This window comes from Paramisgurnus dabryanus, chromosome 14 (genome assembly GCF_030506205.2).
Source record: "Paramisgurnus dabryanus chromosome 14, PD_genome_1.1, whole genome shotgun sequence".
Taxonomy (NCBI): Eukaryota; Metazoa; Chordata; class Actinopteri; order Cypriniformes; family Cobitidae; genus Paramisgurnus; species Paramisgurnus dabryanus.
Genome location: NC_133350.1, coordinates 19980650 through 20004656, shown reverse-complemented (window position 1 = coordinate 20004656; position 24007 = coordinate 19980650). Strand labels below are relative to the sequence as shown.

General features: G+C 40.5%; 1 protein-coding gene across 2 annotated transcripts in view; it reads left to right on the top strand.

Moving 5' to 3' along the window:
* Positions 1 to 24007, top strand: part of ncoa3 (nuclear receptor coactivator 3) — a 47954-nt gene extending 23947 nt beyond the window's left edge. For both annotated transcript variants that reach the window (XM_065241484.1, XM_073811880.1), the window contains exons 2-23: positions 6238 to 6342; positions 6424 to 6584; positions 7301 to 7401; positions 7545 to 7719; positions 8560 to 8745; positions 8838 to 8924; positions 10820 to 10963; positions 11366 to 11513; positions 11935 to 12422; positions 13519 to 14534; positions 14682 to 14808; positions 15466 to 15624; positions 15787 to 16014; positions 16121 to 16235; positions 18613 to 18784; positions 18913 to 19275; positions 19368 to 19469; positions 19560 to 19625; positions 19957 to 20125; positions 20489 to 20669; positions 21183 to 21363; positions 22123 to 24007. In XM_065241484.1, the coding sequence (XP_065097556.1) occupies positions 6257 to 6342; positions 6424 to 6584; positions 7301 to 7401; positions 7545 to 7719; positions 8560 to 8745; positions 8838 to 8924; positions 10820 to 10963; positions 11366 to 11513; positions 11935 to 12422; positions 13519 to 14534; positions 14682 to 14808; positions 15466 to 15624; positions 15787 to 16014; positions 16121 to 16235; positions 18613 to 18784; positions 18913 to 19275; positions 19368 to 19469; positions 19560 to 19625; positions 19957 to 20125; positions 20489 to 20669; positions 21183 to 21363; positions 22123 to 22134 (4467 nt within the window). In that variant the 5' untranslated portion in view covers positions 6238 to 6256 and the 3' untranslated portion in view covers positions 22135 to 24007. The remainder of the gene's footprint in view (positions 1 to 6237; positions 6343 to 6423; positions 6585 to 7300; positions 7402 to 7544; positions 7720 to 8559; positions 8746 to 8837; positions 8925 to 10819; positions 10964 to 11365; positions 11514 to 11934; positions 12423 to 13518; positions 14535 to 14681; positions 14809 to 15465; positions 15625 to 15786; positions 16015 to 16120; positions 16236 to 18612; positions 18785 to 18912; positions 19276 to 19367; positions 19470 to 19559; positions 19626 to 19956; positions 20126 to 20488; positions 20670 to 21182; positions 21364 to 22122) is intronic.

Below are 24007 nucleotides of genomic sequence, written 5' to 3'. Positions count from 1 at the left end.
CCGTGTGACATATTGACGTCTTGTGAAGCAAATCAATCAGTTTTTGCAAGAAACTGAACGTTATTTACAACACTATTAGCGTGAATGCCAAAGCAGGAAGCGCGCTTTCCGTTCGAGGCGATCTCTTCTTCTACTGGTGGAGTTTGATGGCTGTTGGCTATGGATGTAGGTCTCTCTGCGCCACCTAGAGAGCGGGAGTGTGAAGCGCACTTCTTGCTTGGCAAAAGCTCTGCATTAACGCTGAAAAATATTTATATATATATATTCGAATCTCAAAACTGAAAATCGAATGTCAACCCACCGAACGAATATTCGAATATTCGAATTTTCTGGTCCAGCCCTACTAGATTGGTGGACAAAACTAGAAGCTGATTTACTCTAATGCTGCGTTTACACCAGCCATGGTAGAGGCGACAAAAACGCGATATTCCCATGTAGTTGGATGCTTGAACATTTGAGTTCCCTCGCTTCATTTGTGCGTAAAATTTTAGTATTTCGAGAAATTCACGTGGAAATTTGCGTCATGGGAGGGGCATCTGCAACTCCACTGAGACTCGGCTCGGTTCCTGTAATCACATCACTACTACAGCAAGGTCCCGATTGGTTAACGCGGCGCTGAAATTTGCCGCAGTTCAGTTTTTTCAACTCGCGCATTTCCATGCTCAATTTGCGTGGAACATGACATCCGTGCCTTCCACGTCGCGCTTACCGCATATACCCCGGTGCAGGATAATAATCCGTGTGTAATCGCGTCTTTGTAAATTGCCCGCCCTTGCCGCCTCTACCGCGACTGGTGTAAACGCAGCATACGGGCCACACTGTCATGAACGCAACCTTCTTAAAACTTATGCCATTATTCCAAGCACGTCAAATTTCCTGCGTGCCAGGGAGCAGGAACAACACTCTTGAAGGCCAATCACACCAAACGTGTTTTAAATGCATGGACACGCTTTTTTGGTCACTTTAAAAAAGAACAGTGTGGCTTAGCTTTTTATATTGCTAGGTAACTACTAGGGATGTGCGTTAATTTGCATGCAATATCATGCACATCTCGTCAGTAAAGCCGGTTTTCTCGATAAGTAGTAAATCGTCATCAGCTGCTATTCAGATGGTGCGGCATTTACTACACAAAGCCGTAGTTCACTGACAAGCTGGGCCATATTGCATACATATCGCAGGCGATAATTAATGCGAAATTGCCCCAATTGTCAGTGAACTACGGCTTTGTGTAGTAAATGCCGCTCCATCTAAAAGCAAGTGATAGCGATTTATTTCTAATCACGGAACTGGCTTCACTGACGAGATGCGCAATGATAATCACATGCGAATTATCGGGCATCCCTATATATTGAAGCGTCAGCGCTCTTCTGCTGTTAACTGTTATATTAGCAGAAACTTTAAAAAGAGGACGCTTGTTCTGACCTTGTTTGAGGATGATAGGTGCACAAACACGCAGGAGAAAGTAAGACATTGGAGTCCCGAAGACCAAGTAACTGTAAACCTCCGTCACCACAACGGAAGTCCTGCCTCTCCCCTCATTCGATTGGACAATGGAAAGACGTGAATGACGCCGTGTGCTTTTCCGCTCTCAGCGCTCCTTCAAAAGCGTGTGCTGCGGCCGGTGGCAAAAAACATAAGGCGTTCGGCTTGCATAACCGGCGCAAATAACGCTCACTGCCCATAAAAAAAATCAAAAAAGGCGCCTGCAACTGCCATAAACACGTTTGGTGTGATCGGCCTTTGCTGGTTTTAAACCCGTGCGCACCTAACAACCTCTCTAGTGCAAGGAAATGACAGAGCTGTGTATTACAAGCTTATGTGCGAAGAAGAGTGCGAGTCGTGCGCAAGTGCAGGTGCTAGAAGGAGCCCGTGCCACGCGCATTCAGGTCCGAGCAAGAGTCAACGAGGCCGGTTAATAGACATATCTTAATGCTGAATGGCCACAACTGTGTGTTTTGGTACTCGGTCTGACTCCATTTTCCAAAGTGTTTTTAAAAAATCATGCACTCCGCCTTTAATATGATGATAAAATAATAACGTTCGCCAACTATTATCATGAAAAGCCCGCTATCAACCAGATATCTGACTGTCCTCGATACACGTTAGTAACGTTTATCGGCACAAGCCTATTACTCACCCTTATGCCATCCCAGATGCATATCGATAAATTGGCGATAATGGTGAATCCCATTTGTTCTTGCATGTCTCATGATGACACATGCAAATAACATCTAGTCATGCAACATACCAAGAACCTATCACAGTGTTTCTCAACTCTGTTCCTGGAGGCCCACAGCTCTGCACATTTTGTATGTCTCTCTTATCTGCCGGCCTCAGTTCAGTTCATGGAGATCTCTGCTGTATTAGATTTGGCATTATCGATGTTCCACCATATATGGAATGGATTACCTTAATGATGGATATATTGCTTCGATGCAAAAGCTGCTAAATGCTGCCTCTATTTAAAATGAGTTGATTGCTCTTAAAATGATTGAATGCTCTCGGCACGCATGTTCATTAAAATACTTTCGCTTCAAATAGTTTAATCCAGGCCTCAGAGCATTCAGAAATACAAGTTTGTTATTTAACGTCACAGCAATTTTTCAGCAAAGTCTTCAAAGTGCACGGAAGAAGAATTGGATGATGAAGGCATGGTGCAGTTGTCAAAGTGCAAGAGTTTATTACCCGGTTAAAGGAGGAATATATCAGAATATTGACCGTTTTTGTGAGCCTTTTACCTTTATTCTGAAAGGATAGTGAAGAGTAAGACTTTATAAGTGGATATTTTTGCATTAAAGGAATATTCCATTTTCTTAAAAGAAAAATCTAGATAATTTACTCACCACAATGTCATCCAAAATGTTGATGTCTTTCTTTGTTCAGTCGAGATGAAATTATGTTTTTTGAGGAAAACATTGCAGGATTTTTCTCATTTTAATGGACTTTAATAGACACCAACAATTAACACTTAATTCAACACTTAACATTTTTTTTCAACGGAGTTTCAAAGGACTAAAAACGATCCCAAACGAGGCAAAAGGGTCTTATCTAGCAAAACGATTGTCATTTTTGACAAGAAAAATAACAAATATACACTTTTAAAGCACAACTTTTCGTTTAGGTCCGGTCCAGCGCGACCTAACGTAAATGCGTAGTGACGTAGGGTTACATATATAAAACTCACGTCTTTCACCACATTTGTAAACACTGGGGCGGAGTTTCGCGTTCGTCCTCTGTGACCTCTTGACGTGATGACGTATTGCGTCGGGTCACGCTAGCGCATGACGACCGGATTTAAACGAGAAGTTGTGCTTTAAAAGTGGATATTTGTTATTTTTATTGTCAAAAATGAAAATCGTTTTGCTAGATAAGACCCTTATGCCTCGTTTGGGATCGTTTTTAGTCCTTTGAAACTCCGTTGAAAAAACTGTTAAGTGTTGAGTTAAGTGTTAAGTGGTGATGTCCATTAAAGTCCATTTAAATGAGAAAAATCCTGCAATGTTTTCCTCAAAAAACATTATTTCTTCTCGACTGATCAAAGAAAGACATCAACATTTTGGATGACATGGTGGTGAGTAAATTATCTGGATTTTTCTTTTAAGAAAATTGAATATTCCTTTAAATGCGCAAAGGCCTCTTCCATGAGAGATTTTCGTAATCAGTGGCGAGTGGATTATATCTCACTTAAATCGTCTTTTGCGAACCACTAAAGAAAGTCATTTGGGTTTGAAACCACATGGCGGTGTATTCAATAAAAGATTAAACTCACCTTCAAGGACATGGTGTTTAATTTGAGTGGTGCCCTGTGCCCAACACAGTCACAAACTTAACCCTTCTGCCGTTCCACTCCACTGCTAAATGAAAGGAAAAAGAAGGGATTTAAGTGAACAAAGTGTGAACCGAGACTGCAAAGTGTTCTGGATCAGATTATTCTGTGCGTGTTGTAGATTTGTGACAGACTGCTGTACGTGTCAGCACAGGCAGTGCGCTGCGGCATAGGCACGGTTGTGTAATGTCTAACAGTCGAGTTTAGGAATGATGAGCTCATACCGAGTGTTTTGAGGGTGACGGAGGGCAAACCGTGTGTTTGTGTGTTCTCCTCGAGCAAAGGCTGCATGTGTGTGTTTCGGCGAGGGAAGGGGAAAAGACTGCGACCTGATGGCCGTGCTCTGAGATTTCCGCTGAACTCTGGGAGGGGTCAGGCACGGGGCAAGGTCAGGGCTCTAAAACAAACACACTCGAACACATGCACACATACAGCAGGCCGCAGTGATAAAGAATGATAACAGCAGGGAAAGACAGTAAGAATGAATGGAATGGACTGAAGAAGGAAGGATTGACGGACGTGTGTGCACGGTGACTCCAAAAAATGTGGACACCTAAGTTGCACTTTCAAACGTATCGCAACATTAAACTAAGTGGCATCTGCCGGCAAATTATGCTAGATGGTTTTCTCGGTACTAACCTTGCTTTTTTTAAGGATTTTTTTGCAGTTGCTGTTAACCATCTGGTCCCAAGGTCATTTTTAGTGTACGCATGAAGTCAGTTCACCTGAAGTTCACAGAGTCCTAGCCGGGTAACACAGGTGTATTTAATTACTTCAATGTGTTTCAGTTACATTCGATAACCAGAATGCGTGTAAATATTTTTTTATTCATTTTCAACAGATTATCTATCATTTTGACAAACTTAATATACATTGTTTGAAATTTACACATTTACAATTTGCACCGTCTGTTTTTAAAGGACATTTTAAATGGTAAATACTTTCTCCCATACCAGCTTACTGTGCTTTGTCCTGCTATCAAAACATTTCATTGTTTGTTTTAGCCTCCTGACACGACAGCATTGACTCAACCGATGGCGTCAGTTCAGAGCCGGACAGCCATTATTTTTGCGAGTCCATTTGGTGACACCAGTGGCACAGAAATTACACTTTTCTGTTAAAATAAATGCCACTTGGTTTTAGGGTTGTCACGGTTATAGAATTTGGCTGACGATTAATTGTCTAATAAATTGTGACGATTAATTGCCTATTTTATTGCTTTGAATTTTTTTCTTTATTTATGAAATAATTTTTACATATTGTTGTGATAATTTAAATTAAATCTTTTGCAAGGTTTACCTGCCAGTAAATATTAATACACATAACACACATTTAAAAGTAATCTGATTCAGTCTCGTTTATACAGGCACTGCAGCTCCCCCTTGTGTTTTTTAGAGAGATGTGCAATCATTGCGGTGATCTGAAATCATCAATGAGACAATTATTTAATCATTGTGACAGCCCTACTTGGTTTTACATATTTTTATTTATCTCATTCACATTAAAATATTTTTAGGTGAACCTTAAGTGTTTGTATTATTTTGGTGGCCACTGTAAATCTTCACGTTTAGTGGCCGATATATATTCATGCACGGGTGCTAATGACGGGGCTGTAATTTCCTAAAGTAAAAGAAATGACATTGACACTACCAGTAATAAAGAAAAAAACACACAACAGAGAGTACAGGCAGACGGAGAAGTAAAAAGTGTCACTACAGAAGAGGAAGTGTTGCGGTCGGTGAAATAGGCGGAGCAATGACGGTAAAAGTAGGAAGACGTGGTGCGAATGTGTGTCATAATGAAACATGCGGAGGAGAGACATTATGTCATATGTTTTTGACATATAGCGAGTTGAGGGGGGCGGAGACACTCTTAATAATCTGATTCTTCATATTTTGTGTCCGTAAGAAGATTTTTATTTCATTTTAAGTACCGTAATTGAGATGCATCAGCGTTTCTTTTTTTAATTAAATCATTTCTAGAATTAATTTATACATTCTCCTGCGTACGACTTCATGGATTGAGATAATTGACCCAGTCCTTGCTTCAGAAATACACACACACACCAACACACTAAGGGTTGATCCATTTCCCCCGGGGCCCTGTTTCACTCCATCATAATCAGTGTCTCTTCTCACACACACAAACACACATACACAAATACACACACATACAGCAGCACTGCTGAGGCCTGGAACATTCCGCGCATTCAGCTGTATGTGGGAACACTTAAAAATAAGCCTGAGACGCACACAACATACACTGGACCTATTTGAAAAGAGATGAACCCTTCAAGTGCATTGTGCTGAATGCCAGAGTCAGCTTTCTATTTTTATGGAGCACAAATGCCTTTGTTTCATCTTTAAGATACTGTTTGTGTACTTATGTGTGTTTGCATGTGTTTTTGTTAGGTGCTGATATGATTTAAACATGAGTGGGGTGGGTGAGAACTCACTTGAGCCCCTGTGCTCAGACCGGAAACGCAAACTCTCCACGTGTGACACTCCGGGGCAAGGGTAAGAAAACAAATATGTGATGCATGCCATGTCTAGCCCCATCCATGCCAGGTTTAAAATTGCTCTTTGTGTGTTTTACAGGTGTGATAAACGCAGGAGGGAACAGGAGAGCAAATACATCGAGGAACTCGCCGAACTGATTTCGGCCAACCTCAGCGACATCGACAGCTTCAATGTCAAACCAGACAAATGTGCCATCCTTAAAGAGACCGTACGCCAGATAAGACAGATCAAAGAGCAAGGTGCACGTCTGCTGAAACTCTGAAAATATTTACTAAACACACAGGGTGATGAAACAAACACATTTCATAAAACGCTGCCACCTGGTGGCAGGTGAAGCGTTGTAGTACTGCAGGGTTGGTTTCGCAACTCTGTGTAATTATGCAACACCTCTGCCATTTACTAGGTGTGAGAAAACACAATTTTTAGCAACTTCTTAATAGTACACAAACATGACCTTTCGTGTGGATGATAAACCCGGATCTTCCATCAACCAGGAGTCTGGGTTGTCTAGTAACAAACAAGGCGATTAACACAAGACAAAGGTTGCTTTTATATAAGAAGATCAGCATAGCAGCGTGCATGACACTCCTGTAACAAACACTTATGGACAATAATGTTAAATTTTGAATCAGGTTTGACCAAATTCAAGTGTCTTATGTATGTTTTTTCAACGATGCACTTGTTTATCTTCATAAAAGCATAATCACATATTTCATTCATAAGTGCAGTCTGAGAAATGCACTGGTAGCAATTTATTTGGGCAGTGCTTTGCCAAGTTCGAGTGCGAGACAGGCCTATACATGCCTTTTGTCATTTAAACTCTATAACCTGTAGTTCACACAGTGTTGTTATCCGTATTTGACATTCCATTGGATAAAACCTTCAATGATTAAAAGAAAAATATATTCACAACAGCAGGTGCTTTTTTTAAACACTATTCATGTTGACCATCCAGGTAAAAGCTCATGTGGGGATGATGACGTCCAGAAGGCGGATGTGTCGTCTACCGGTCAAGGGGTCATCGACAAGGACCATCTGGGCCCTCTGCTGCTGCAGGTTAGATTTGAGCCCTAAAAGGTCAAAAGTCATCAGTGGAGCGTATGCTGTCGCTCATGCTAGAATCTTTGTATTGATTTGTTAATGTGCAACGCAAATTTTTTCATGGTACTTTAATAATGTTTTACACGCCTCTCTTTCAGGCTCTGGATGGGTTTTTGTTTGTGGTGAGTCGTGAAGGCAGCATCGTCTTCGTGTCTGATAACGTAACTCAGTATCTGCAGTATAAACAGGAGGAGCTCATCAACACCAGCATCTATAACATACTGCATGAGGAGGATCGAGAAGAGCTACATAAAAACCTTCCCAAAAGCAATGGTAAGAGCTGCTCTTTTATGGCCCACCAAAGCATAAATATACGCATGTAGGCATATTATCACTTTTGTTAAGTTTTGGCGAGTGCCTTGCTGAAGATCTTCCTCTTTTAACAGTAAAATATTGCATTGTCTAGACCAGTGGTCTCCAACATGGTGATATGTTAAGATTTGAAACAATGTTAAACAATGTTATATAAGTAAAAAAATAAATAAAAATTAAAAAAACAATTAAAAGAAAAAAAAGTAGTGTAGAATAATATCATAAAAAATCTAGATGTTTTAAGCACACATGCTAAACTGTTCGCTTTAAATGCTTATATCTTCGGTATGCGAATGTTGATTTATACCAAAATGAATTTTTGCATAGTTGTGTTTGACAAATGAAAACGTATGTAACTGTTGTTCCCTGAGAAGGGAACGAGACGCTGCGTCGTCTTTGCCATACTTCCTGCGTCCCTGTAATGCCGTCTTTGCCAATATTTCAGATAGCGATATATTTCCTGGCTCCCGCGTCACCCTGTCTTTGTCGTTAAGCCTCACCATTGGTTGAATTTGAAATACACATTCATACGCACTTACCCCTGGAGGCGACCCCAAAGTGTCACCCCAGTGTATCTTAAACAATGTATCTTAAAAGGAAACACGATGTAACCTTGCATCTCACTTAAAATGTGTCCCCACATTTAGTCCTTGAATTTGAGGGTATTGGACCTGGAAAGTCCTTGAAAGTTCCTTGAATTTGAAGTTAACTAAGGTGTGGGAACCCTGCACATTGATAAAACACAAGTATTACTATTATATACCGCTGTGTAATGTATCTCATTTTTGTATGTTTGTTTAGGTCCCAACAGTGTGTCATGGGGTGGTGATGCCTCCCGTCAGAAGAGTCATACGTTTAACTGTCGTATGCTGGTGAAGTTTGGTCATGGAGGTCCCGGAGGAGAAGAGGGGGCCGGGGGGCCGCGCTATGAGACCATGCAGTGTTTTGCTCTCACGCAGCCTAAAGCTATGATGGAGGAAGGGGAAGGTAATGTATCTGATGTCGGAGTGTCACAAATTAGTACTTGGTACTCACGGTGGTGACTTCAGAGTTAATGAATGTTTTTAATTCTCTCCTAGACCTGCAGTCCTGCATGATTTGTGTAGCACGGAGAGTGACGGCTGTGGAGAGGACGGAGCGATTCAGCACTAGACACGAGCTATCAGGTAAAATCAATCGTGAAGACGTTCGGCTGAAATTTATTTCATGCCTGCGGAGCAAATGCTGCTTTGAAAGGAAATGGCAGTTTAATGTGAACACTGCGTGTTTGCTTGATTAAGATTAACTGGAAGTGATCAACTTTGGTGTGTGAATAGGCATGCATCATTTGTGCTGTGGACATCAGGGATAAGATGATGTTAGTGTGGTAAGGTTCAGGGCAGGTGTGCTTAAACTACATTGAAGAGCACCTATGGTCTGATTCATGTTTTTAAATTTCCTTTGGTGTGTATTAGTACATGTTAAAGATATGCAAAAGGTACAAACCCCAAAGTAAACAATGCACGAGTTTGTGTTTCCAACGTAAATCTCTTTTCTTGGACTACAACAAACACACGGATTGTAGGCAACAGTTTACTTCCAGGGATTGGTGATGTAGACAAGACCGACATTATCATAATTCCTCCCGCTTCGGACTCAGTGCCTGTAAGTTAACTTTTGTTAGCAATGCATTGCCACCGAATCTTTCAAACATGGTAAGGAGCATCACATTTCCGGCCTGATGTCAGAGGTATTCAGACCAATCAGGGACACAGCGCTTTTTAGATCAATGAGTTTTGTTCAAAATCAATGCATTTGAGGAAAGCAGTATATTTGGAGTGTAAAATAATCTAAGGTATGTGGAAAATGATGTGTTTTTTAAACCTTAAACCACGCAAACACATTGTATTATACCAAACACACAATATAACTTTGTTTTTAGCAATGAAATAGGTGCACTTTAAAATTGGGGGTTTTACTAGGGATTTGGGGACCCCAGGAGGTCGTTGAAGGTACTGCTTTAGATTTTAAAAAAAATCTTTCAAAACTTTATAACGTAATAGATAACGTTTATATGTAACATTTATATGTGATCCTGGACCACAAACCTAGTCATAAGGGTGCATTTTTCATCTGTAAGCTGAAGAAAACGTCTTTCCATTTCTGTATGGTTTGTACAGATGTGACAATATTTGGCCGAAAGGCAATCTGAGGGTACAAAAAATCTAACTATTAAAAAAATTGCCAAAGGAAGTCCTTAGCAACTGCACCCACTCACAAATAAAGTTTTGATACATTTACAGTAGGATTTAAAAAAATATATCTTTATATAATATGATCTTACTAAATATCCTAAAGATTTTTGGCACAAAAATCAAAATGTCTTGACCCATACAATGTATTTTTGGCTATTGCTACAAATATACCCATGCAACTTTGTGGTCCAGGGTCACATATAATATGTTATAATAATAAAAATAATAATAATAATAATGATAACAAAATAAGCAAGAAATGAAATTAATAATAAAAAAGTTTTTTGTCTTAAAGGTGTATTGTGTAACTTTTAGACAGAAATGCAATATGATAAACTTAACTATATTATCAGTGGTGTATAAAATCCTTACATAATGAACTGTATTGTTTTTATTACCTTAAAATGAGCTGTTCTTATCTCCATACACCTCGGGTCATGTTTTTACAGTAGCCCTAAAAAGGCAAACTGCTCTACAGAGCGCATTACGTCCCTACGTTGTCTCAGACGATGACATGTTTGTCAGTCATGTTGCAGCTACCGTAGCTTTTCATTGCGTTTCGTAATTGAGGTTGATTGCAATTTGCAACAAATGTACTTGCTGATTGTCACTTGGTGAAAGATAAAAATAGGTTGAAAAAATCCCGTAGACCAAAATTTAGCAAGTTACCACCCAAGCCATATTGTAAGCCCATTATATCAGAGAGTCTGGCATTTTGGGTCAGTAAGTAACCACTTAACAACCACACGAAACAGAACAGTAGTTCACTCACATTATCTTCAGAAAATGTATTTTATATTAACATGCATCTGTGCCTTTGATCACAGGTAAGCTGATCGAGATTGAGCAACAGAGTCTGTTGCACACCACCATGCGCCCTGGCTGGGAGGATTTAGTGCGCAGGTGTATGCAGATGTTCCTGCATCGCAGTGAGGGCCAACCCTGGTCTTACAAGAGACACTACCAGGAAGGTAGGTCAATTTATTTGCCGTCAATATTGCTTAGCATCTATATTCTAAGCTATATACACTTCAGATAGTTATACTCTATATGTACGTTAAGCCATTGAATTTTTAGAAAATAAAGGTGGTAATGTGGCACAATGCGAAGCCGATTGCTGCGGGTGTGCATTATTTTTTTTTTACGGCTTGTAATCAATTATTCTGCTTATACCATGGTTACCACAGACATTGCACTGGTGGTTATTTTAAGACATTCCAGGTCAGGCATGCATTTATCGAAAAATAATCCACACCCATAGAACTTTTCTCAACCAATCAGAATACAGCTTTTAACAGCCCTGTGTTATAAAAGGTTTTATTATAAATTGATTTTGTGTATGGCCTTTTCTAATTTATCTTTCCTCTCTTCAGCGTATATCCATGGTAGAGCAGAGACTCCTCTCTATCGCTTCTCTCTGTCAGACGGCACTCCAGTAACGGCACAAACACGAAGTGAGCTCTGCCGAAACCCAGTCACCAATGAACCGCTGACCTTCCTCTCCACTCATCTTCTTCAGAGGTCGGTTGCGCTGTGTCTAGACTCCTCCGATACACACAGTTTTCTTATTTTAAAGTGGATTTTTATTGCTTTTAGTCCATGTTTGTTGGGCATCCATTTGCTTAAGTACTCTTAAACTTTCACATCATTTATTTGAACAACATATAAAGGTTTTAAAAAATTTGCATTGTCTCTATTCCAGGAATACAGACTAAAAATATCGACGACCCATACTGTGGTCACTTGTTTTGCCCAATAAAATCTTAAGCACCTAGTCTCAAAGCTTTTCTTTGTGTTCGCTTTCCATTTGCAGTTTTTAAGTGCTTTGCCTCTGGGTACACTTTCATTTCTTGTTGTTGTTTTTTTTTGGAGTATTTACACGTTATTAGTTTACTCTAAATGGCTGCCTGTAACTTCATTTATCTCTCTCTCTTTCACACAGGGAGCAAAATGGATACCGGCCTAACCAGGGTGGTGTAATGCGATCGGTTATGGGAAATGCCAATCCTAATGCTCAGATGGGCATGTCTCCTGGTGGGCCTATGGGTATGGGTAATCCAAGGGGCTATGGCATGAATGAGCAAGCTCACATGGGACCCCGAGGTGGACCTATGTACGGCCCAGGCAACAGAATGAATCAGATGAACCCGATGCATCAGATGAACCAGATGAATTCAATGAATCAAATGAACATGAATCAGATGAACTGTATGAATCAGATGAGCTCTATGAATCAGATGAATTCCATGAATCAGATGGGACATCCTGGCATGAATCAACATCAGCAAGGACAGTTCCATGGTGGTGGTTATGGTATGGGCATGACAAGTCCTTCCCAGGGAAGCCCTGGAATGAATCCTGCTCAACAGAATCTCATGGGGTCTCCACGGATACGAGGGAGTCCCAAAATGGGTCCCTTTTCACCTGGTGGTGAGTGTTCATGTTTTAAATTTAATAGATTAAAATTAGCAACCATCTTGCAAAAGGCTCTTAGCTAGCAGTAAATAATGTCAACTCAGTTTAATAGATTTTATTAAAGATATTATAAAAGTCTATGCATGCAGATTCCATGTTGGTCTACAGGGTTCCCATGGGTCCTTGAATTCCTTGAAAGTTTGTGAATCTGAAAAAAATTTAAAGTCCCTGGGAAGTTTTTGAAAAAATACATACATAGATACAGGTCATTGAAAGTGCTATTTTATGCTAGAAGTTTTCTGGAGAAAAAAATCCATATTATTCCCTGTGTAGTGTAGGATAATATCATAAAAATTCTATACTTTTTAAGCACACGTGCTAAACAGTTCGCTTTAAATGCTTATATGTTCTGTATGCGAATGTTGATTCATACCAAAATGCTTTTTTGCATAGTTGTGTTTGACACATGAGAACGTCTCTGGTTACATATGTAACCCCCTGAGAAGGGAACGAGATGCTGCATCTCCCTTTCCATACTTCCTGCGTCCCTATAAAGCGTCTTTGGCAATATTTCAGATAGGGATATACTTCCTGACTCCCACGTCACCCTGTCTTTGTCTTTAAGCCTCACCATTGGTTGAGTTTGATATACACATTCAGACACACTTACCCCTGGAGGCTTCCCCAAAGTGTCACCGCAGTGACGCAGCGCGAGTTCCCTCGAAAAGGAACTGTAACAATGTATCTTAAAAGGTAACACGATGTAACCTTGCTCTCACTTGAAATGTGTCCCCACATTTACTCCTTGAATTTGAGGGTATTGGACCTGGAAAGTCCTCGAAAGGTCCTTGAATTTAAAGTTAACTAAGGTTTGGGAACCCTGATTTTATTCTAGATCAAGGATGGGCAACTTTGGTCCTGGAGGCCTAAGAGTTTCTAGTATGCCTAGTAAGACCTTAATTGGCTGCTTCAGGTGTGTTAAATTATGGTTGGAGCTTAACTCTGCAGGGCACTGACCCTCCAGGACCGAAGTTGCCCATCCCTGGTCTAGATGAAATATCTTGAGCCTTTAGATTTTGTGACGTATATATTCTTTCACTTTATGCCATAGGTATGCATTCTCCAATGGGCCCTGTCGGTATGGGAGGTACAGGTGGATCTTCTGGTCCAACAGTTGGCAGCACCTTTTCCAGCAGCTCACTGAACGCCCTTCAAGCCATTAGTGAAGGTGTAGGTTCCTCTCTACCATCAGCTCTCAGCTCACCTGCCCACAAATCCGACAGCTCTCCCAGCATCAACTCAACCCAGTCCAATCAGCAAGGCCAAACCGCCATCAGCAAACCTGGTTCTGGGGACTCCAAGAGCCCATCGAGTTCTCACAGCACTGGGGTAGACCAACAGCAGGCCTCTTCATCTGAGACCACTATGGATAAACCAGACAGTCAGTCCAGTAAGGAGGGATCTACGGGTGCGGAGGTCAACAGGAGAGTCTCTGACGGAAAGGGCCACAAGAAGTTACTTCAGTTGCTCACCTCCCCGACCGAAGACATTGGGCTTGGGGCTGGGACCGGTGGACCTGTCCCAGGTCGTGCCTCCACGCCGATGGGCCCCGATTCCAAGGAGACTGGAGGCGGCATTATGAGTCCTTCGTCGACGGGCGTGTCATCCTCATCCGGATCTTCATCTGGAAATAATGCAAATCAGCAAGGTTCAGGAGGAGTTTCCTCTACAGCTTGCCCCGCCGGAAACCACGGCCCTCAAACTGTACAGGATAAACACAAGATACTCCATAAGCTTCTCAAGAATGGAAACACGCCAGATGAGGTGGCTCGCATCACGGCTGAGGCCACCGGTAAGTCCAGTCTCGGTTCGGAGCACCCGGGCAATGAGACCAGGAATTTGGAACTCAAACAGGAGCAGCTCAGTCCGAAAGAAGGTAAAAAGCCTCAAGCGCTTCTTCACTACCTCCTCAACAAGGATGACTCCAAAGATCCCAATCCCGCAGAGGCCAAGCCAAAGTTGGAGGAGCTTGAGGGAAGAGGGATTATGGGAGGGCAAGGATCAGGCGTCACAACCTCGAACTCTAACAACCACGGGGCCAAAGTCAAGCTCGAACCACCAGATGAGGTATTGGGTTTATAGCTCTCAAGATCATTTGTGGAGATGTATTTGTCCGTAGGATTAAAATAATTACATTTGATGTATTGTTTTGTTTACATGATTCAAAATATCTGTCTTGTTCAATTGTTCAAAATCAGTCCTTTGTTTTTCCAGCTGGACAACTTGGAGAGTATTCTTGGAGGGCTGAGGAATTCTGGATCTGGAATGTTTGCTGATTCTGGAACTGGAGGGGCAGAGGGGGGCAATAAGCAGGGCAATGGTCCCAACAGCACTGCACACGGTGAGTCACTCACTACACTTCAAGAACAAGTAAGGAGGGTTCATTAAACTTAAAAGTGAAGTTCAACAAAAGTATTAGGAACGAGGGGCAACCTTCTGATCTCTCTGATGAAGCCAATATGGAAGTGACTTAAACTGCAATCCATCGACTGGCCGCTTGAGGCTGGCTCCAAAAGGGAGTCAATTCCCATAGACCTCCATGTTAAAATGCCGGACTTTACAGTAGAAAATAACATGTTTACAGCCTGGTACAAAAAAGTGGTCTGTATAGCTAATTTTCCCCCTCATGACAACTGTGAGGGGGTGAATTTGCATAATTAAGGGCGTGGCCGCTTGAGTGATGGTTGAACAGCCATTGCTGTCACTAGAATCAATCTAGTTGGGCATGGTTTGAGCAACCAGCCACCTCAGCTTCACCCATGTCTCGCCTCTTTACCCATTTTCGGTTATCTGCTAGTGATTCGCTGTGACACGCGGCCAAGATGGCGACGGCAGACACCGCCTACTTTAAGCTTCAAAAACGATCTTCACAAACCAATGGGTGACGTCAGGGACATTACGTCCATATTTTTTTTACAGTCTCTGGTTCGGAAACTATTTTAAGGATAACTGATGGGTATGATTTGTGTTTCTAAACATGTTTTGCATGTTGTTTCAGACCGGGACGTTGGTGGTATGGGCCCTGGCCAACGTGCGCCCTTCCAAAGGGCGGTGTCTGTAGACGGTAAACCCATGGGGGGGCCAGGCATGACGGGTAGAAGGAGCGCCCCCTCCTCTCTTGTCAAACTGGAGCATAATGAACACCAGATTGGCATGGGTTAGTGTCTATATGTATTTGGGGCCACTTTTACTTACTTGCCTTATGGAAAATAAGTTTGTCATTTTTACTTGAACATTACATCTATAAATTACACAATTTTACATTACACATCCATAATCTTCAGTACTTCTGTTAACATTCTCAACATATTGTTTCCAGGAGGTCCAAACAGGCCAATGGCTATGAATCGACCACCTATGGCGGGTGCTGGTGATTGGGGAATGCCTAGTTCCAGTGGCAGCCCTGGTTCTGTTGGTCACCCTGGCATGGGTCGCCCAGGAATGGGTGACCATAATCCTAAAAGCATGATGGGAGGACCCATGGTTAACCGATCGAATAGTGTTCCAGCAACCAGATCTATGTTACAGCAGCAGTTAATGGATATGGGTAGGTGTTCATTTTGCTAACAATGTAAAATAATTCAAAGCCACCAGTATGAGCAATTTGCAACAGATGGCTTAACATCAGATTGTGTGTGATGATGTTCTTGCAGGGCCTTATGATGTAGGAATGAATATGAATGCATTCAGAGGGCAAGGACCTCCACCACAGTCACCTTCGTGGCCAGACAACGGGATGGGAATGGAAGGAACACCGAATACAAACAGGTACGTTAATTTAATTTGTAATGGCACAGGGTTATATTGGATCTACTTTATTCAAATATGGCAAAATAACTAATTTCAAATGTTTAAAGCTGCTGAATGGAATGTGGGCCATGTTGCTTTGTTTTGCCAGCTGCTTATTCAAACCCCTGTTTCAATTACATTTTCCTTAAGGGACACTCCACTTTTTTGAAAATATGCTCATTTTCCAGCTCCCCTAGAGTTAAACATTTGATTTTTACCATTTTAGAATCCATTCAGCTGATCTCTGTGTCTGGCGCTAGCACTTTTAGCTTAGCATAGCTTAGCACAATCCATAGAATCTGATTAGACCATTAGCATCGCGCTCAAAAATAACCAAAGAGTTTCAATATTTTTTCTATTTAAAACTTGTCTCTTCCATAGTTACATTGTGTACTTAGACCGACGGAAAATTATAAGTTGCAATTTTCTAGGCAGATATGGCTAGGAACTATACTCTCATTCTGGCGTAATAATCAAGGACTCTGCTGCTGTAACATGGCTGCTGGAGGCGCAATGGTATTACGCAGCGCCCAAAAATAGTCCCATGCCATTGAAAGTTACTAAGGGGACTATTTTAGGCTGCTGCGTAATATAATTGCGCCTGCTGCAGCCATGTTACGGCAGCAAAGTCTTTGATTATTACACCAGAATGAGAGTATAGTTCCTAACATATCTGAAAATCACAACTTATAATTTTCCATCGGTCTTAGTACACAATGTAACTACAGAAGAGTCAAGTTTTAAATAGAAAAAATATTCAAACTCTTTGGTTTTTTTTTTTGGCGCAATGCTAATGGACTAATCAGATTCAATGGATGGTGCTAAGCTATGCTAAACATAGCTTAGCTTTCGCTTTTCCGCAAAGCAGCTTATCTTACTTTCGTTTCAGCCATCACTTTAGAGAATTGTCAATGACATGAGCGAATGCCAGATGTATTTTATATCGGGTTCTTTTGGTAACAATATTGATCATTTCTAATTTAGCACTGAGTAACCGTGATAAGCGGTTTGAATATAGGTTAGCTAGCGACAACTTTAGCAACAGAAAAATTATGCTTACTTAAATCTTTATTTTCATCATTTATATACCATTAACAACCTATTTAAAAACGGATGTTTATAATAGCTAGATCGATACAGCCGCGATCGAAGTTCAATATGCTGATGATATTCATCATTTTGCCCTTACCTTTCTGTATCCATCTTTAAACAGCAGCTCGTCCTACACACACATGTTGCAGTCATCAAGATGCTGTTGCAGTGTTCCTCAGATGTTATGTTCATTATGTAAATTTTATGTGTTTATATTAAAAATAATTTTTTTAAATGTTAGAAGAACTTGCATGAAGGCGAGGTCGTTACATTTACATTGCTATTAATGTTAATTGACATCTGACCCAGAACAAGTATGGTCATCTTTTTCTTGAAAAGAACAAGACCATTTTGATCTGCCACTGTTACTTACACAGAGATGTGAACCTTCTCTGTAGCCTATGGTGTGCACCTCTCCCAAAATGCAACAGCCCGTAAATGCTATGCAGACCGCAAGTGCTGATTGGTCTGCTAGAACCCCTCAGGTCAAAATAATCTGCATTGCATATCCTCGTATGCATTTCTGTAAAAACAATGATGGATCAGGACAGGTTGAGGAGCTATATTTTACAACTTAGGTTGCAACAAAGTAAACACTGCTAAAACTTCTCCTAAACGTGTACAATCCACTTCTTCAGCTTTTTTCCTCGGTACTGCCCATCTGCATGTGTAGTTGCACATTGACGCAAACAACGACACAGAAGTATGAATAAAAACTGAAATGTACCCTATGGCGTAGTAAAGGCTACAACTACAAAGCCAGCTTCATGCTGGCGAAAGTAACAATACGCTGCTTCGATTTAAAACATTGCCAATTAAATTGTATAACACTAAGATGTGTTTTCAGAGAATATGTGAGGTTTCATTTTTTTATGTCATTGTTTTAAAGCATACACCATGCTATGATTAAAGCCATACTTTGCTTAAAGGTGCACTGTGTAGATTTTTGCGGCATCTAGTGGTAAGGATGCGAATTGCAACAAACAATAGATCTTCTCAAAAATTTACACAATGCACCTTTAAAACTAAAATATATGTGCTTGTCATCCATTTTATGGTTTTTATCAGTAGTATATAATAGTTGTTATAGTCACGTGACATGGAGATTAAAGAAATAAAATCCTTGTTTTTTATGTTTATTTTTTTCATCTGCTTTCCTCCCATGAACCACTAAGGGTTCGCAAACCCCAGTTTGGGAAATCCTGATCTAGAGAATAAACGAAAAATCTACCCAGGTGTGTAACATTTTTTGTTTCTATTTCAGGCTACCCTTTAATAACTCTTTGGATGATCTTCTGGTTCCTCCATCCACCACTGAGGGTCAGAGTGATGAGCGAGCTCTGTTAGACCAGTTGGACTCTCTGCTCAACAACACTGATGTCATCGCTTTAGAGGAGATCGATCGAGCCCTTGGCATACCAGATCTTGTCAGCCAGGTAAACAACCACTGAATTCAATAAGACTTCTGTTTATGAAATATTGGGAAATGTCCCAATCCTGTGTTACGTCTGATTGAATAATTTTGATTTAAATAACATTGAAATACTTTATTTTTTTAATTCAGGGTCATAGTTCAGACCAGGCCCCTCCGACAGACCACTTCTCTGGTCCCTGCCCAGGCCCTGACTCCACTATGGGTATGGACCATAAAGGCATGTATGGGCAGGGCTACCCGGGTCCCCCTTCCATGGGGATGCAGGGCGGATACGGCCCTGGTCCAAACTCTGGCCCAGGACCCGGTCCCATGCAGGGGCAATCTGGACCGGGCTTTAACCCCATGATGGGTCAGGTGAACCAGCAGGGTGGCTTTCCTGGAATGGGTGGTATGGGTGCTATGCATCCTCGTGCTAGCATGATTAGACCTCGGATGATGAATCCCGCCAAGCCACTCAGATTACAGCTTCAGCAAAGATTACAAGGACAACAGGTAAGTAGCTTCATTCAATCGACAATGTCTGCCGATCCTTTTTTTTTTTCTTCGTTATTGCATAATAACTTTAAATGTTCCTTTCATTGCAGTTTCTGAATCAGAGCAGACAGGGAATGGCCATGAGACCAGATAACAACCCTGCAGGAAACCCTGCCATGAGACCGAACATGCAGCCGGGCATGGAAGGACAGGTATAACTTTTGATCTACCGTGGTGTGTTATCCATATATTTAAGTTTTTGATTTTTCATTATCTCATATCAACCTTTCTTAATCTTTCAGCCTGGGTTCCTGAATGCTCAAATGATAGCCCAGCAAAGACGACAAATGATGAATCTTCAATCAGAGGTGCTAATCCATTATTTATTTTTTAAACAAAACCATTGTTTAATCTGGTAGTTCCATCCTAAACTTTATTTATTGGTTAAGAGCCTTTCCGTTTTCTGATTGGCTGAGATGTTCAGTTTCTTTAAAGTTTTTCTTTTTTGTTTATTTGGTTTACACAAATGTGTCAACTGTAAAAAAAAATGAGCAGCTCATTTCAGTTTATTCTCAGAGAAGGGGAATGTCAACCACATCTCCGTATAATATGGTAGTTTAATCGGCGATAATTTGCTAATTCCTCTTATATAAAATAATATTTACTATTTTCAAACCTTGCCGTTTGCTTTTACTACAGATGAGACAAAGACAAAGGATGATGATGATGATGCAGCAGCAGCAGCAGCAACCCGGAGGCTTCAGTCCCCCTCCTAATGTTACCGCACCCACAGGAATGGACAACCCCATGGGAGGACCTCCAATGAACCAGTCAAGCCAGCAGGCCTTTAATTATGGAGGCAACTATGGTAGGATTTTTTTGTAATCACTTTGGGATCTCTACAGAAGTCATGTTTGTGCCACCAGTGTTTACCAAATGCTATTATAAAACTTCCCACCCGTCAGCCATTAGCCGTAAGATTCAGTACAAATCATAAACTGAACTCGTGCCATTGTTCGAGACTCTTTTGCTGTGGATGCTCAGACAAACAGCAGTGTTTTAATAGTCCCAAAGAGCCACAATTTTGAGTTTTGGAGAGTAACTAGCTTGCAATTCACCTTAAAGAGATGCACTCTTACATAACTTGCTTGAGGAAAATGACATACAGTCATTGACGTTTACACAATTGGCGAGTTCTTGTTAATATTGCTGTTTTATTTCTTTTTTTTAGGTATGGCTCAACAGGGAGACCCATCGTTTGTGGGAACAGGTAGCAGTCCTCCTAACAGCATGATATCTGGTCGTATGGGTGGACCCCAGAATCCCATGATGCAACAGCATCCTCAGAGCAATCCTATGTACCAATCAGCTGAGATGAAGGGCTGGGGACAGGGGCCTATGTCCATGAATAAGTAAGTGTTTGGTGTTATATTGTGTGGTACTGTCAGGCTTTTTCCTCTGCATTCACACTGCCACCGGCGAGACCGTCAAAGTGGCCGGAAGTCATTGCCCCGCATCTTGGACGGTGTGAGCGTCGAGGAGAGTTGAAATCAGCTCAACTTTATGGTAATGAGCTATGACGCAGTTCGGCGGCAACCAATCGGAAGGCAGAAACAGAAACCGAGTGCATTGGATTGGCAAAGCGTCCACTATTTTTTTTTCTATAGCTTCGTTGGCAGGGCATCCAGATATTTTTTGACGTTATCGCCGGTGGCAGTGTGAACGTACAGTTGCACTCATGATAAATATGGATATATATTTTTCTGCTCAGTTTTAAAATATTACATGGGCAAGAAGGTGTAAAAGCAATCTTTATCAAATAAATGTGTCATTTTTATAATGTATCCACTAATCACAAACAAATAAAAAAAGTTTATAACATAATCACAAGATTTTAAGTAACTCTGCTATTTAATATTTTCCAGTTCATACTCACAGCAGCAATATCCCCAGCAGGGGGCGCCTGGACAATACGGAGGCATGATGATGAACGGTTCAATGCAAGGTGGTGTTAATGGCAACGGTGCAGGACAGATGCCCCCAATGCAGGGCCAGATGGGCATGAACGGCATGGGTATGGGACGGATGCCGATGGGACCCGATCAGGTAAAGATTGTGTGTGATTCTGTTTAACTTAAAAAAATCTCAAAGCTGTTTAGTTACATATTGTTATAAAGTTAATAGCTGGGTTTCCATCACCATGATTTTATGTGCATTTTGAAGTATCGCATAAGAAACAAGTAATGGAAATGCCAAATTTTGAATAAATATCCCTTAAAGGTACACTTCATTTAAAAAAAAAAATAAGCTCATTTTCTAGCTCCCCTAAAGTTAAACATTTGATTTTTACCATTTTGGAATCCATTCAGATCATTTCCGGGTCTGGCGGTACCACTTGAAAATTAGTGTCCCTTTAATTTGCAAAAAGCTTGAGGTGGTTTTCGACTTATGCGAAAAAGAGTAAATACGAATACGTAAAAACTTATTTGCTGAATAAATTCTGACGTAGCGAACATTAACCCCACGTCAAGCTATTCTGCTGTCTTTACCATATATGGGGCTCGACGTTGTTGCATTGCCCTTGCTGCTAGTGCCTGCTTCAAAATGTATTTTATTTAATTACTGTTGTTTACTATGTTACAAATGCTACCATCATATGATTTAACAACTTAATGGAAGCACACCTAATTCGCATTTGTTTGTTTTTTGTGAGTTTTAAAAAGATTTTCTTCACGTTTCAATGAAAACCCAGCTAATTTTGTATTTCCTTATTTTAGTTACAATAAAATGCCATATCCCATTTGTTCATATTTGTGCTGTATGCTTTCAGTATTCCTTATCTGTGTGTTTAAAATGTTTTCACAGAAGTACTGCTGAGACAATGAGCCATCTCTGTGAAAAGGACAAATTTTAAGCAACTGTCCAATGAGAACCTCATGGAGGTTAAATCACTGGAAGTATCCAGTGGAACTCGACTTGGAGAGAGAACGAAAGGGAATGAGAGAGAAAGAGAGAGAGAGAGAGAGAGACTCGAGCCTTCTCTGTGGAGTTTTATCTGAATATACCCAGTAGCAAGTGCAGCAGACTCTCTCCTGTCCCTGACTGTACTGCAGTACACGACATAACCACCAGAGGGCACAGAGCAGAAATGGTTATGGTACAACTTGACTGTGGGGGAGCACTTTATTTTAAGGCTAGTATGGAAAAGGATAGTTGCAATATATTTCTTGCTTTTTCTAGCCTTACAGAGCGATTATGTGCATATTGTCTATTTTGAATTTGTTTCGGATTTTAAAGAAAACCCTGGAAATTGTAAGCACCATCATTTAAGCATATCAAAGCAATAATCCTCCTGTCAATACCACAGGCTCAACAAGTGGCGTGTCAACAAAAAGCAAATGGTACTGCAGTATTAGACAGATAGTTTTTTGTGTGTGTGTGTGTGTGTGTGTGTGTGAATAGGATTGGAATTGTAAATAGTGTATGCTACAAATGTATCATACATGCTTTTACTACATACTTCTTTTGCACAGAGTTTGGGCCTCTGTTAGGTCCATCTTATCTATATTTTAGGTCAACTGCTTTAGGTTTTACATCTATTTTAACTTTTGTCAAAGGGAGAAAATATTTTATTTTTATCTTATCCAGCACAGCTTCTTTTTCCTTTTCGTTTCGTTTCTTAAATGATGGCCGCCATTATGTTTGGATGGCACTTTTCTAAATGTTGTATTTGACATCGCAAATGTTATGCAGTGACGCTTCACGATTTTTATTTGACAGGAAAATATGGTGCAGGTTTTCAGATGATACGCAAATATTGTCTTGATGTTGCTCTTTAAGCTAGCTCTTACTTACTTAAGGAAAATAACTCACTTTCTCACTGTATTGTACTGTTGGGTCTTCAGAAATCTACCTTTAAGAAACATGCACAATCCAAAGATATTTTTCAGTCTTTTTTTTTTGTTTCAAGAATATTATCCATTTATATGTTTTTGCGCAAAAGCGCAGAGTAAAAGGTACATATCATATGAACATATTACTACATATTATGATTTTGTACTATATACTGTATACATACAAAACCAAGTATACCTGTTTATTTTTTAAGGCCAGTTAATATTTTAGCAGTATTGTCTGTGCTTATGGAGGTTTTCTCTTATCATGCGGATTATTCCCTCATCAGTTTAAGTTTTGTAATACGGTTATGAATTATCTACAGAACTGCCAAGATGAATTTAAAGAGATCTGTAACTTTTAAAAAGTTTCTTAAACCACTTTTAAAGAGTCCCTTGGATGTACTTTTTCAAAGTAAGCTCTGTAGCCACACCCTACTGGTTACTATGTTCATTTTAGCACACAAGAATCCATTCTGAACAGAAAGTCTCATTCATCCTATCTATATATTGCAGTAATCTTCGCTTTTTTTGTGAGTCAAGTCTTTACCATCAGTGACTTAAAATGTTGATTCCCAGTTAAGGGAAAGTCATTGGAATGAAATGCAATGGAGATCTATTAAGTCGAAGTCTTTCAGGAAAGAGACACCATCATTTTTGTTCATTTCTCTAGATTGCTGTAGATTGTGACAAAGTATATTTTGAAATTATAAATCTGGAAAATTGTGGGCTGTTAGATTGTGGTTAACTGAGGGGTGTGAACATGAAAGATTTTACAGGATGTAAATTACAATACACTTAATTATTTTGCTTGATGTTGATATTGTTGTAAATAAAAGTTCTATTTAAACGTGGAA